Source organism: Carettochelys insculpta, chromosome 2 (assembly GCF_033958435.1).
Source record: "Carettochelys insculpta isolate YL-2023 chromosome 2, ASM3395843v1, whole genome shotgun sequence".
In the NCBI taxonomy this organism is placed as follows: domain Eukaryota; kingdom Metazoa; phylum Chordata; order Testudines; family Carettochelyidae; genus Carettochelys; species Carettochelys insculpta.
Window position 1 is genome coordinate 167847424 of NC_134138.1, and position 16188 is coordinate 167863611.

The 16188-nt window shown below is 44.2% G+C and overlaps 1 protein-coding gene across 6 annotated transcripts in view; it reads right to left on the reverse strand.

Moving 5' to 3' along the window:
• Positions 1 to 16188, reverse strand: part of FHOD3 (formin homology 2 domain containing 3) — a 639020-nt gene that overhangs the window by 64960 nt on the left and 557872 nt on the right. For all 6 annotated transcript variants that reach the window (XM_074988019.1, XM_074988017.1, XM_074988015.1 and 3 more), the window contains one exon: positions 2400 to 2582. In XM_074988019.1, the coding sequence (XP_074844120.1) occupies positions 2400 to 2582 (183 nt within the window). The remainder of the gene's footprint in view (positions 1 to 2399; positions 2583 to 16188) is intronic.

The window sequence follows — 16188 nt, forward strand, 5'->3', positions numbered from 1 at the left end:
ACCCATGGATTTTCACCGGTTTAACTAACTTGATTTGAAAACTGATTTAAGATCAGCTGTGTGTATAGACCAGCCTTAAAATGATGTAACTTAATTGATACTTGGCTAGATAGCAAAGTAACTCCTAACAAGTTCATATTACCTATAATAAATTTCATCATCATCATCATCATCATCATCAATAACCGTGGGCAAAATTTGCTTCAGATAAATTAATGCACACCTTCACCCAGCCAATTCATGTGTAGATTAAAACATCTTAGAATGCTTTATACTCATCAGGTGATTATTTTTATCTTTTATTATCTGCACTAGGGCAGTGCCTAGAGGCCAAGAACATGGTTCCTCTGTGCTAGGCCCTGTACAAAGCATATAAAAGACAGTCTGCCATTAAGAATTTACCATGTAAATAGACAAGACACACTTATGATAGGGGAAAGGGCTAAAATACCATTATACAGCTCCTAACACATTGTGACAAAACTTTATAATTTTCATTTTAAAGACTTAAATTTTGTGAAAAAAGTGAAATTTCCTTAATGACTGATGGTATATGGTCTCCCATTTGGCCAGGATTTGGGTGTAACAATTTTACTCCAAAGAGAAATGAAAGGGAATCCTTGTCCTTCCCAGTTTAAGTCCTCTCATTATTACACTTGTTTACACTCATTTACAATCCTTTAAGATTGTCAGTGCTGAAGCACACACTGTTCTGAGCTAAAAGATTTTTCTTTCTTGATTTAGGACAACTATGTGAAAAACTGTATTCCTCTAATAACTTCAGATTTGTTCCAAGATGTGATTTCTTTTAAGATGTCAAATATTTGTATAATTTAATGGTATCCAAAGCACTTATAATTTGGTGCAAAGAACTAGCATCAATGCAACATCCATACTGAGGAGCCAAGCACAGAGATCAGAAAATGAAGACTAAAGTTGAAAATCACACTTAACTCTGCCACTCTCCCCTTGTATTTATGCCTTAAAATATGATCTCACTTTACAGTGGAGAATACAAGACAAAACACAACCTGAGATCAATTTCCCATTTTAAACGCAGTAAAAAACCATTGTTTCTTCAATACTTCTGTGTTATATGTCTGGTAACCTTGGCATATACGGATATTTTAATGGTGACTCCTGTATACATACACAGGTTTTTTTTAAGTTTGACCCTATGGAAACATTATGTATGTATGTATTTAATTGTACATGCATACAGACATCAAAAACAGTAGAATTACTTTAGCTCAGATCTGATAAAACAGGATAAGAATTCAAGAGGTAGCAAATATGTAAAAGGAAGAAACAAACTCTAACTGCTGATGAAATCTTGGTATAGAAACTAAAATGCTAAGATCAACAGAAGAACATTTTTTTCAAATGCTTAAGGAGGAAAATCCTTAATAGCAGGGAATTTGCAAACTCTGTTAGGAAATCTGTATTCTAATACATCATTTCTTGCATTTATTTTCAGCATTGGATATTAACATCTAACAGGGAAATAAAGAGATTTGTTATTGATTGAGCTACCACTTACTAGGATGAAGGTTCAAGCTTATTGTTAAGTATAGCTTCAATTAAAGTAGTTACATCACAGGTGAATTTGCCCAAAAACATTCATTCCAGATTGATATTGTTTATCTCTTTTTTTTACCAGTCATGATCTTTACCAAAGCATAAATAAAAAAGTGCTCAAAGCTAGCAAGTGAATGAATGAAATCAGCTAAGCAATGTTCAATCTTCCTCACTCATCAATCAAAAATATACCTGTCAACAGTTTGCAGAAACAATTCACAAAATACTTCTATACTGTTTGAATGAATAGTATACATCAGAAAGTTCAGCAATGTTGTGCCTGCACACAAGTCAGTCTGTTAATGAGCATAATTAGAAAAACATCTGAAAAGCAATCATGGTTTTTCCACTTTCAAGAATTTACAATAGCAATAACAACTTTGAACAATCCCAGGGATTTTATAAATTAACTAAAGAATAAATATAGCGATTACTTCTCTCCACTGGTCATAATAAGCCACATCCTGATGCATTAACTCTTTACACAGGCAAAACTCCCACTCAGTTTAACAAATGTTTTGCCTGAATAATAACTGGTTAAGAAGTGAGTGGGGATTGGACCCTGATCCCCAGGAAATTCATTGTTACTAAACCATTGTTTCTTAATTACAGGAAGGAACACATAATCCTCAATTTTTTGTTAAAAAAAAAAAGCTAAAATGTTTCCTCTTTACCCATCCCATCCCCTGCTGGTTACCAAAACAAAAGTTAAAAAAATTCGTTCACCTACCCACCATGTTGCCAGCCACATAACAATATAGAGACTTAATGAGCTGAAATAAGGGCTTGAAATTGCCCTTTCCTTTGATTGGGACGTTTACCTTTTCCACTATTTCATAATCCATTTTAAAGGCCCAGAGCTGGAGTCTGGGAGAGAGCTCACTGATGGAGGAGAGGGTGAGGAGGAACTGCTCTGCACTGCCCAGCGGAACATCAGGGTTGGCCATTTGGGCCTCCTGGATCTTCTGCTTTTCTTCCTCCGTGGGAATCATAGTTAAAATTTTCTAGAAAAGACAAAAGACATTATTTTCAATCAGATCTACAAGAGCAATAATTTCACCCTCCTTTTTTTTTCATGGAGGAAAGGAAAAGGCAGAAAGCCAAATACGTACAGCATACATTTGGAAACCCTCTTCCCCCAGTCCCTCAGGAGACTACTTTTAAAAGTATCATACTAAGGGCTTGACACCAGCTTGACATTGTGGTGATGGGATCTGGGACTCAAACAGCTGTTAGCGAGAGCAGAATTGTGTTCTGATTACACGCAGCACAAAAGCTTCACAAGAAACTTAAACCATAACAAGGCAATCTTGAACGCTTGTGGTAGGTCTAAAATTGTACTTAGAATTCCTTTTTTGTTTCTCTTCTTTTGATGCAATGAGAGAGATTTGCCATTGGAACAAACTAAAAAGGCAACTTATAGTTTGTCCATCTACTGGTGTCTTCAGGTTAAGACTTGAGTCCTTTCTGCAAAATATGCTTTAGTAAAATGGAAATTATTGGCTAAAAACAGGCAAAATGGGGTGACATTCTTTGGCTTTTTTTACACGTTGTCAGACTAGATGATCTAATGGCCAGTTTAGAACAACAAAATAATTCAGACACAAGGTACAGCTGAAGATATGTTGTTAACAATGTATGATGAAAATCCATAAAGGTGCCCACATGCCAAACCATTTTTGGGTGAAAGTGGGAAGGGTAAATAAATTATATTAAATGTATGATATTGGAAGATTTATTATCCCTCCCTACTCCACCCTTATATGTTCATTTTTCATGTAAAGTCATAACACTATTTCAGCATGTGTAGGTCAATCCTAGAAATATTACCTTTGTTTCAGACAATTACTCGATAATGAACTATTGTTAAAGTTTTAATTAAAAGCATTCACTGTGTAACAGATCCTATTCTTCCATTCATCTGACAGGTTTATTGTGTTGATGAGAGAGGATTTTAATATGCTCATTTGTGGCTGTTATCAGTATTGGTTGAGAAATTTACATTTTCCTTTTAATTCATTGATTTCATATTTTTCTTTGTGCATGGCAACTTCCCATCTGCTTGCTCACCTGGGTCACTCTTGGAAATGAGATGTTGCTTTGTAATAAGTCTTTAAATAACTAAATGCAATTTTTTAAATAAAAAAAAGTTCAACATAAGCACATCAAATAAGTCAGGACCTGTGCCCCGTTGAACACTGCGCCAATAAAAGTACTATGACAGACTTTCAACAAGACCTATGTTCACTCACTGGAAAGAACATTAGGCCTTTGCTGTACAGTAAACCCTTGAGTTACGGGGGTTGTGTTCCTGCAACCCCCACGTAACTCAAATTTTCGTGCAAGCTGGGGGAGACAGAACCAGGTTGCAGCCTAGTTCCTGGCTCCCCTGGGCTTGCAGGAGCCAGGAAACTGACCAGCCCACCAGGGTTAGTCAGTTTCCTGGCTCCCAGAGTGGCAGGGAGCCGGGAACCAGGGAGCAGCCTGGTTCCCATATTTGGCTGCTTGTGGGACATGGGAAACTGACCAGACATGTGCTGGGCAGTTTCTCGGGTGCTGCCAGTGCAGGGCAGATAGGAACCAGACTTTGGCTTGGTTCCCAGCTTCCTGGCACTTGGGGGACCCAGAATACTGACCAGCCATGAGCTGGTCAGTTTCCCGGGTCCCACAAGCAGCGGGGAGCTGGGAACCAGGCAGCAGCCCAGCTCCCAGCTTCCATCCCCTTGCAGAGCAAGGAAATTGACCAGGGCAGCAGCCTTGGTCAGTTTCCTGGCTCCAGCCAGTGGAGAGGGGCCAGGAACCAGGGGTAGCCTGGCTCCCAGCTCCCCTCCACTCCTTGTAGCCAGGAAATAGCCTGGGTCAGTTTTCTGGCTCTGCAAGCAAAGGGGAGCCAGGCTGCTGCTTGGTTCCCCTCTCCCCTCCACTTGTGAGACCAAGGAAACTGACCAGACCATCAGGGCTGGTCAGTTTCCTGGCTGCTTCTCCCTGCCTTCCCCCCAGCCACACGGCTGTCAGTCTGGCAGCAGAACTGCTGAGGGAACGCAGGAAAAAGTGGTTGCTAGCTTGCCTAGCTGCCCACAGCCACGGGCACTTAGGCAGACTGACAGCTGCAGAGCAGCTTCAAGTTGTGCTTAACTTGCATTAAAGTGAGTTATGTGCAACTTGAAGCCACGTATTCTGAGGGTTTACTGTAGTCTTTTGTCATGGTCGAATCATTTTGGAGTGGTGAAAAAGTCAAAGAAACACAGGCTCTGCCATACCATATAACACCGCTGATCCATTCAATCTAGTGTCTTGTTCCAGAAATGCCCAAGTCTGATGCTTCAGAGGCAACTGTTCCCCCACTCCACTGTTGCATCTGTGAATTCCCATCTACCCAGTGTTACCTGTAGCCTGAGCACTTGGGTAGCCACTCAGGAAGGATTCAGGTGCCACCCAGCTAATTATCAGAGTGCTCAGAGCATGTGTTTCTGCAGGTGGTGCACACCCCATATGCCTTGGTGCACATGGCAAAATTTATTTCACCCAAAGATGGAAAAAAATTAGAGGGAACCCTGCATTCAACCTCATCAGGTGACAAATGACCTTTGATTCATCAAAATATTTTATCTGTTCAAATCCAGCCTTTGATCTCGTCAAATCTAGTCTTTGTCCTGATGACCATCTTCCTACAGCACTGAATTCTGCATAACGGAGAATTTCTGCTGGCTTTGAACATGTTACCTTTCAGTTTAACACAGTGTCTCTGTTCTTACACTATAAAAAAAGGCAAACCTGGTTTCCACCTGCGTTATGCACATGGGAAGCATAAAGTCTATACTCATTTCAACGTGGGAGTGGAATCATTTAGTCTATTTTCATTCACTTGGAACAGAAGAGGGATAATCTAGAATTAAATTTCTGTGCTACTTCCCCCAGTTATTATTACATAGTGTTTATACTGCACTGGAAGACAGTTACCCCATGAAACAGCTTGCAATACAAAAGAGAATATAATCACCATCGGGGGGATGTAAGGGGATGTAATATCCAAAAAAAGGGTCAAGGTGATAACAAGGGTGAGCAGTTTTTGTCCTGGAATTTATATGTAAAATACAATTTGAATCCATTTCCTTTCTTTTGAATTCTAAGTTGTATCTGTTTTTTCCTGACACCCCAGGGGCCACACCTCTACACATTGTTTTGGAGTCCAGAAGAACGTCTTCTGGATTCCAAATCATGTGACCTTATGCTGATGAGGTGCTGCGAATTTGCACCCATGTCTCAATAGCATATTTGGGCTGTTCATTAGCATGCCACTTTCGGAGGAAAGTGGCATGTGTAGAAACAGCCAAAGACTTCAGAAAAAAGAGGGACAGATTAAAGACAGAGAGAGAGAGAGAGAGAGATGGGCAGAAAAGATAAAAACCCTAAATGGAACGAACATCAGGAGAACTCAGTAACTCAGGAAAAGCGAGATCTTCCAACACCTAGTCCTTTCTTTCACTTTTAAAAGATGACAAATTTCAGTGGCGTTGAGAGGCTGAATGAAGGAGCCAGTATAGTTTGCGACCGGATTTATTTTAACATTCTTATATGGCTAATTCAGCAAATATGATAGATGCACAAATGTTTTTGATATTTTCTGGTCCCAGGAGGGAATGTTGCAATACTGTCAATGACCTCCTACCAATAAACAGGGCACCAAGCTTTTGGCAATCCACAAGGATCCTCCTCCCTACTTTGTTGTTGTTGTTGTTAAAATCATCCTCACTACAGGGATTTTCCAGCAGCCTTAGGGCATTTTTACCAGAGCACTGAAACAATACACTGTATATCCAAAGGGACTTGCTTGGTCCCTTAGCTTTGCGTAAACAGAGTAGGCCAGATAGAGCCCACAAAGAGCATTCAGTCCAAGCACTGATACTGCTGAGTGGGTCTATGTGGTATGTGAAAAGGAAGAGCAAATCCAAAATGCCTTATTTGAAGTCTAAGCTTCAAGGATCATCCCGGCCATTGAATTACTGCCCTGATATAATCAGAGCTTCTGCTGACTAACTGGCTGATGTCACACTAGTTGCACTGAGGGTAGAACAAAGCCATAACAACAGGCTTTCCACAACACTTATAATCCACTCCAGCAGTCATTTTTTATCCTGCTGATTATGACCTTCTTTGTGTCTTCCTGACAAAGCAAGAAAATGTTCTTATTTTTGTTGTTCATCGTATGACTAATTTGAACCATTCCTTGAGTACTGAAGATGGATGAGGCTACCATCTGTCATCTTATTATTATTTTTTACACATAACTGACAAAAAAGGGTGTAAAAACACAGTAGGACAGACAGTTACTGGCACAACTCAGAACCTTTTTTTTCCCACCACTAGAGCCTAACCAGCTTTGAACTTAGTAACTGTCTCATAAAACCCACTCAGGCCTGCTTTGGGTAGAGAGCAAGGAAAAGCTTACCAAGCCCCATAAACAGTCTAGGCTCATATATTTCTTGCTGGTAGGGTGTCACAGTCCAGTATAAACTACAGATTCCATGCCCATGCATATCCTTGTAATCATTTGGCCCAGAGTGCATGATTCCAGAGAAAAGTCTGCCCAATATAGTAGTATTTTTATGGATACAAAAGATTGGCTTTGGCCACCTGGTTCATATGACATCATGGTACTGATCATTTTAGTATTTGACTTTAAAATATCCCTCAGAAGCTCATTTTTGAACACCATCAAGAAATCTGTGGAGAGGAGGAATTGGGGGGAAGAAACATTATAAAACCATTACTCTTCTAGGTTCAGTAATTCTGAGTCTGATTTCCAAAGTCTCTGATGAGAATGCTTCATAAAGTTCCATGTCCCTTCTTGAATCTAGGCATTTTACAGACACACATATATATATATTCTGACATCTTACCCATTCTTTCACAGTCGCTTTTGCCTTTCTAACACCCATTAACAGGATAGATCAACAATTTATATAAACTGGAGGAAAAGTCCAACGTTCTACTTTTACTGAGTATGACCACCTGAATTTATTATATTTGATTTGGATTCTCAAAACAACATTCAATTACAAAGAGAAGAAACTTTATCCAAAATACTTTTAATGTCAGTAATATTTAGAAATCAGTAACTAAATACCAGACTTATTTCATTCAAATTGGTTTGCTTCTTCAACTATTTACCAGCTATTAATTTAAAGCTAGGCTCCTATGTACCCAAATCACTTTTGAGAAAAAGGATTTAATTGCTTTTGAAAACAGGTCATAGGCACTTTTGAATTTTCCCCCATCAGTCTTTAATTTCAAGTAATCGTAACCAAAAAAAGGCTAAACATGTAATACATGAGTGATGCAACAAAACATCATATACTATTTTCTAGAACCTTAGATACACACTAAATTGTGACAACCAGAACTTGTCTTCCATTCGTCTCATTTCCAGGCCTTCCCTCCTTCACAGTATGACCATGGCTTTTCATGATAAAATCTTCCCATTTATTTTGAGATTGGCCAAACAGTTGTTTCTGTTCTCATGGGTACTACTCAAGTGACAGTCTTAGTTCACTGATTGTCAGTGATTGTCGCTATGTACTCTGCCCATCACCTTTTACTATGCCTGCTCAGTGGTGATGTTGTGCACTTCACTCTCTTGTCTGAGCACTTCACTGGGGACTCATTCAAGGATTGAAATTCCCAGAATTCTTCTTTCCATTGCTCTCTTCATGACAGACAATTGCTGCTCCTCTGTTTTTGTCAGCACCCATGTTTTGCTGCTGTGCAACACTGCTGGAAGCTCTGATGAACTAAAGAAGCATGCACATATTGCCTTGTGGAGTTTTCCATGGGCCACGTCCTTGATAGAAATGAAGGCACACCAACCTACTTTCTTTCTACAAGAGAGTTCATCCTCCTGATCATGGTGCATGTTAATTTCTCGGGCGTAGATGTGTCGCTCAACTTTATTCTATTTTAATACCTTGATTGTTATTTGGACTTTGGACAAGGTTTTGGACCTCATAAATGTAGTTTTGGAGCTGTTAATTTTCATTTTGACTTGTCTGCCTTTTGGGTGGAATTCTCAAACCACTTTCTGTAGTTTCATAGTATTTTGGGTTGTCAACATAATATCATTCATGAATCTAAGATGGTTTAATTACTCTCTATTGCTGTTGATTCCACCTTTCCAATTCCTTCATCTCATTACCATTTCAAGGCAGGCTGTGAAGAGTTTTGGTGAAATTGTATCTCCTTGTATCACACCTTTAACTGGCATGCAAAGGAGAGTTGCAAATAAAGTTACATTTGTAGCACAGTAAGAATTAATTAATAGTTTGATATAGCTTATGTTGATGCCCTGCAAGAGCTTTCAATACTGTATTGATATCTGTGCTGTCAAATACTCTGTCATAGTTGACAAAGGCAATTCATAAAGAACGTTTGTAATTCCATGAAATAGGTTATGGTGAAAATGGTCTATTGTGCTGAAATTTCTTCAAAAGCCTGCCTGCTCTCTCCGCTGCTGCTCCTCCAGACTCTGACAGATGGTTAATTATTATTTTAGTGAACACCCTGTTGAAGTGTGAGAACAGGCATATTAGAGGACAGTTGTTTAGATCTTCACAGCCACCCTACTTGTAGAGAAGAATGGTATTGGACTCCTTTCCGCTGGATGATATCCTCTGCATTTCCAAAATACAGATAAATCTCTAAGCAAGGATTTTATAATCCTCATCAGTTATCTGTACGACTCCAGTCTTCCCTGGAAATGTTCACTTTCAAGGTTGCCTTGTTCCATATTTTTGGCCGTTTCTTTGATTTGCCATCAACTGCACTCTCTTCTTCAACCTTTTGTTTTACTTCAGTTGTTCTCAGAGCAAGCAATGTTCACTACCAGTGTTAAATGACGGTACTAATAAGACACCCTGTACTACCCGTTGCTTATCAATTAGGGTTTAGTCAATCTCATTCCTGTTCTTTGATTTGGGCACACTCTATGTTCACTTCCTCTTGGGCCTTCTCCTTAAAGCTGGTGTTACTAGTGAACATATATTTCGTCTCCCCCAAAGTTGCCTGTTGCTCTCCTCAAGGATTCTGTTCACTGATGCCATAGCTTCCAATTAACTTTTTACCCGCTTCCATCCTTGGCATTGAAATCTCCCATTTTGATTGTATATGTGAACTTCTGAAAAAGAGTTTCCTCAAGCTCTTGATAGAATTCTTCCACACTGTCCACTTTGCATAGCTCTGAATAATCTTGAGGGTGCTGTTACTGTTCAGTTGAAGGTATAAGTACCCTGATGTGGGACGACTTAAACTTGCAAATGATTGTTGAAGATCATTTCTTGTTGATGATGAACCTGATTCCTCCAATGGTTTACGCACCTTTTCCTTTTCCCAACACAATGGCACTTTCATCTTCCCAGTTTACTTCCATCTCCTTTCGTCACTGTGTGTCACAGAGACTAAGGATGTCACAGGCTATTCTGGTCTTCTACATTAGGTGGTTGACAACCATTTCTTGTTTGTGTCCTGAATTAATAGGTGAACACTGAGAGGCTAGTCCTTTTTAGTGGCTCTAGAGAGCCTCTGCACACTAAATTTAATACACCTGCTTGCTTAAAACCAAGCAATGTCTCTTTGTTGCTCTCTTCTTTACATCTCTGTAATGAAATATTCAAAGCTCATGGGTTTAAAGTACACTGCATACAGCCACTCCTTCTGCTGACTATTTGAGCAGTAAGTCAAAAGGATACCACGATTTGCCTTTATTTAACAGTGCAGAGCTTGCAGACTACTTAATTTTTACCTTTTGATTTTGGTTCTGAGTGTTTACCATTCCAAAGGTTTTTCATGGTCATATTTTACAAAAATCTGCTGCCTCTTCTGCTTTATATAATGCCACCCTCAGAGGGTCATTTAATGGTTCTCATGTGTATCTGATTTTAGCTCAAATCTTGGAATGTACTAGCTGTGTGAGCTACACCTACATCAGTGAAAAGGGAAGAAGGTGCTTTCAAAATCAAATGGGAAGAAGGGGCTTTTGAAATCGGGGATCCTCTTGAAAGGCCCCTGTCTACACAGGCAGCATGCATTTTGAAAGCTCTTGTTTCGAATTGCATGTGGCCACCATTATGCTAATGAAGCGCTGCATATTCCTGGCAGCATCTCATTAGCATCTGCTGAAATTCCTCATTACCATGCCCCTTCCGAAAGGAGGGGGTTAGTATAGACATGGCCATTGAGCACATGAAGCTACACATCACAGCGAATGGCAGGCTGGGGCCATATTGTGGTTTGTAGCTACGTGCAGGAGTAAAAGAGTCTGGTGGGAGGGACACAGTTGGCAACATTTCCAGCAGCTACTTGCTGAGGAAGCCTTTCCCCATGTTTCAGCAGTAAGGAGGCAGCAGGGTGCCATACATCTCAAAATAGCTCTAGGATCCTGGGGCTCAAGATGAGCCTGAACATCTACTTTTCAATTTTACAGAGCTGGAGCTTGAGTCACACAAGTTCAAGTCAGCTGACCCAGGCCAGCCTGGGGTATTTTACTGCAGCACAGACATACCCAGAGTGGCCACGCTGCAAAGCAACAGGAGCGGCACACTGACTGAATCTGCAGCATGCTGACTGGATCAGTGCCTGATGAGTTGTGCCAGCTGGAGTTTATTGGTTGTAACGTACCCATGGCATTACTATCTCAAACACCCACATCACTTGCGTTTTTGAACTAGAAGTTGTGTGCAGTGGAGCTAGTTTAGGGGCAGCGCTCCAATGACACCTTGAGCAAACACTGCTGTGAAGATAAACCCCTAGAAATACAGCATAGACTCTCAGCACCAGGGAAGGAGGATAATCCTGGGCTCGAGAGGACCCTGGCAAACTTCACAACATCTAAGTGAGAGTTGCCTGCTTGGGCTGCTCTACAGGCTGCAGAGCTGCCTAGTTGCCCTTCAGCTCTGCATTATTCACCCGTACCCCAATATATCTCTTCTAGTTTATCTCCAGCACAGCCCCTGGCTCAGGGCTTATGACAAGCCCTTACAGCAGTGTATGGCCATGTCTACAATACAGTGATCTTTTGAAAGATGATCTTTGTTCAAAAGAGCATGCCCCCACACAAAAGAGCAGATCAAAAGAGTTATCTGCTCTTTCAAAAGACAGCATCCACACAGCTCCCGCTCCTTCGAAAGAACGGGCCAGGGAGCAAAAAATCCAGCACCATGAGGACCGCTCTTTTGTGCAAAGGGCCCCTAGGACATCTACACATGCTTTTTTCTGAAACAATCTTTTGGAAAAGGGCACTCTTCCTCATTTGGGAGAGGGAGAGGCCTCTGGAAGAAGTGCTGCATTCGTTTGAAAGGAATTCAAAAGAGTACATTTTATGTGTGGACGTTTCACTTGTTCTTTCAGAAGAGGGTCTGATTTTCCAAAAGGACTTGCTAGTGTAGACATGGCCTATCAGACTATCCCTGCTGGTGGAATTCTCTGGAGATGGGGCTTTGGAGAGTCTCTTATGTCACTCCAGTCTGTTTAGCAGACGTACAGGACTACAGGGAGCATGAGAATTTCAACCCCTTTTCTTATGTGAAACTTTCCAGCAGCTTTTTGCAGTAGTTTCCTCACATGAACTGTCTCTAGACAAATGGAAAAGGCTAAAATTCTTATGTATAAAATGCACTCCTTGATTCTTTTGCAGATGTACAGTTTGCTACAACAGTAAAGGCTTATTTTTCCGAATTTTGCATGGCATGGACAGTCAAAAAACCAACAAAACAAGAGAGCAGCCTCCAATCTGTCATACAGAAACACAAAGTTGACACTGATGAATGGTACAAATTTTGATATTAAGGTAAGACTACTTCTGCAGACAACAAAAATGAGACAGAAGATGGCAATCTGAGTGAGCAGCCTTCATTAAAGTCTGGCAAATTAATACAAAAGACAGTAGCTTGTCTTTTTATAGGCAGAGATTACAGCAACGTGTGTAGACAAGTTACTTCATTTTAAAGGCTCATTTTCCATTGCTTGTGACTTTTTCAAGCTTCAATTTTCTTTCAGAATTTGGCCAGCGTGTTTTCAATCTGTTGGCAATGTGTTTTTTTTTTTTTTTTTTTAAATGAACAGTTTTAGCACAGCAGGGACAGATGGCAAATACTTGAAATCAAGCAGGGAAAAATTCCCTAAATTGTAGATGGGCTTCTCAGAATACCTGTGAAAACTGATTACTATTTGTCAAAGTTGCAGGATTTTAACAATCATATTTTGTTCCTGGCTGGAGTTTGCCATCTCTTACTGGTTAGCCAGTTTTCTGAGGGGCTTGAATGGGAGAGTGTTGATTGGGAAGTCTGTTGGTCATTCAGGCTATGTCTGCACTAGAGCGCTACTTTGAAGCAGTGTATTTCAAAGTAGCGACATCGAAATATGCCACTTTGATGCGTGGCATCTACATACCCTCCGGGCTCGGCACTGTTGCAGTTCAATGTTGATGTAATGATGCACTACATTGAAAGGGGCCGCTCCAGATGCAGAAAGGAAGTGTCTACACACACAGGCTTCCCCTTTCCAAATAAGAGGCCAAGAAAGCCCGGGGATGGAGTCACAGGGCAAACTAGCCCTTCTGGGGCAACAGCAAGCTGCTTCTTTAGAAGTCCCCTCCCAAATGCACTCGGCCTGCACAGCATGGCTACGTCTACACGTGAAGCCAACATCGAAATAGGCTATTTCGATGAATAACGTCTACACGTCCTCCAGGGCTGGCAATGTCGATGTTCAACTTCGACATTGCGCGGCACCACATCGAAATAGGCGCTGCGAGGATACGTCTACATGCCAAAGTAGCACACATCGAAATAAGGGTGCCAGGCACAGCTGCAGACAGGGTCACAGGGTGGACTCAACAGCAAGCCGCTCCCTTAAAGGGCCCCTCCCAGACACAGTTGCACTAAACAACACAAGATACACAGAGCCGACAACTGGTTGCAGACCCTGTGCCTGCAGCATGGATCCCCAGCTGCCGCAGCAGCAGCCAGAAGCCCTGGGCTAAGGGCTGCTGCCCACGGTGACCATAGAGCCCCGCAGGGGCTGGAGAGCGAGCATGTCTCAACCCCCCAGCTGATGGCCACCATGGAGGACCCGGCAATTTCGACGTTGTGGGACGCGGATCGTCTACACGGTCCCTACTTCGACGTTGAACGTCGAAGTAGGGCGCTATTCCGATCCCCTCATGAGGTTAGCGACTTCGACGTCTCGCCGCCTAACATCGAAGTTAACTTCGAAATAGCGCCCGACGCGTGTAGCCGCGACGGGCGCTATTTCGAAGTTAGTGCCACTACTTCGAAGTAGCGTGCACGTGTAGACGCAGCTCATGAGTCCTGCTTTGGTGACACAAGCCTCGCAGACACAGTGCCTGCAGACATGGATGTCCAGCAGCAGCAGCAGCAGCTGGAAACCCTTCAAGTTGCCTCCCGCAGGGCAGGCACCCTGCTAGATGCAGCATGGGCGGCCACCCAGCTGCTCCTGGCAGGGGAGCCCTCTCCAGGGGCACAAGGGGACACCCCAGACCACACAGCCTTCCTGCTCCCTCCCGCTGGGTGCTCCATCAGCTCTGGAGCTACCCCACCAGCTCCCAGTGGTGGGAGCACCTGGTCATGGGCAAGTGGGACAATGACCAGTGGCTGTGGAATTTCCGCACGTGGCGGCACACCTTCATGGAGCTCTGCCAGTGGCTCACCTCCTCACCAACGAGAAGAAGGTCACGATTGCTGCCTGGAAGCTGGCCACTCCAGACAGCTACCGCTCTGTGGGCCACCAATTTGGTGTTGGCAAGGTCACAGATGGGGCTGTTGTGATGGATGTAAGGAGGCCTGGGCACACACCCACTGGGGGCTGGGGAGGCAGGAGTTGGGTTGGGGGTCCAGGTGAGGGGCCTGGGTGAGGGGCAGGGTGCACCCTGCACACCTTTATGGGTGCCCATGTCCCCTCCCTGCAGGTGGTCTGTGTACTCAATGCCCTGCTGCTCCAGAGGGTTGACTGAGTTGGGAGCCTGGATGTGGCCGTCGTAGGCTTTACAGCCATGGGGTTCCCGAATTGCTTCAGGGCCCTTGATGGGACCCACATCCCCCTCCGTGCCCCGGACTACAGTCGCGGACACTTTATAAAGAGGAAGGGCTACAACTAGGTGGTCCTGCAGGCCATGGTGGACAGCCGGGGTCAGTTACATACCATGTATGTGGGCTGGCCCAGCTGCACCCACGATGCCCGTGTGTTCCACAACTTGGGCCTGTGCCCCTGGCTGGAGGCGGGGACCTACATCCCCCAGAGGGAGATCCCGCTGGGAGACACATCTGTGCCCCTCTGCCTCGTGGCAGATGTAGCCTACCCGCTCCAGCCCTGGCTCATGCACAAGCCACCTCAACACCTGTCAAGAGCACTTCAACTCCTGGCTGAACCACACCTGGCAGGTGGTCGAGCAGGTCTTCAGGTGCCTGAAGGGTTGGTGGTGCTGCCCTCTGGACTGCCTGGATGTGGGCCTCCCAAACATCCCCCCGGTTGTGGGCACCTGCTGCAGACTCCACAACCTGGTGGAAAGCAAGCGGGAGGCCTTCCTGCAGGGTGAGCGGTCAAGGCCAGGAAGGGGCTGCACCCAGTCAGTCACCTCCCCTAGCTGCCAGGCCCACCACAAGGTGGTCTGGGTCTGGGAGGCTCTGCGGGAGTACTTTGATGAGGTTGCCTAGTGAGTGCCTCCCTGGCCATCCCTGGCATGGCCCCTGCACACTTCCCCTACCACCCGCACACTGCCCCCACTGAAAGCACATGCAACACAGGGGTTTGGGAAAAATAAAATTGTGAATTCTTGTTAACAAATCAAAATGCTTGACTATGATTTTGGAAGAACAGCAAATATCACAACTACATACATGGTGTGGAGATAACTATATACACAGCGGGGATAACTATATATACGTGAGGGGGAGCACACAGATGGGCTGGCTGTTGGCTCATCACTCCATGGCTGGGGTGGATGGGTGTGACCCCCCCCATGTCCAGGTTGCTGCCCCCCCCCGCTTGTCCGGGGTCCCTGGAATGGCTGGCTGGGAGGATGGGGAGGTACGGCTGGGGTGGGTCCTTGGCCTGGTTGTCGGCCCTGTCGAGCTCCTGCCCTCGGGGGCTGGCAGGTGGGGCAGCAGTAAGAACAGCAGGTGGGGCAGTGAATGGGGCAGCAGGGAGGGTGGGGAGGCGGCCACACTATTGAAGGTGGCCTTATAGTCCTGCCAGGCCTCCCAGTGCCAGGGTGCTTCCTGCTCCTCGAAGCAGAGCTTCCGTTCCATGATGTCTGCCTGGTGCCGGAGGGCGGCAGCCACCTCAGGGTTCATGGAGGTGCGCCACAGCCCAGGCGGGCCCATCCCGGTGCCGACAGTGCCCCCAGGCAGTCGTGGTCAAGGGATCTGGGGAGGGGCTGTCTGGGTCCACAGATGGAGCCATGCTGTCCTGGCCCTCAGATGGTGCAGCTGCTGAAACAGGGGGGAAAAGAGAGGGAGGTTGTGAGTACTGAGCCCTGACCCATGGCTCACGCCCCCCATTCTCCTGTGGGCATCTGGTCCCCATCCTGTGCCCCCACATCAG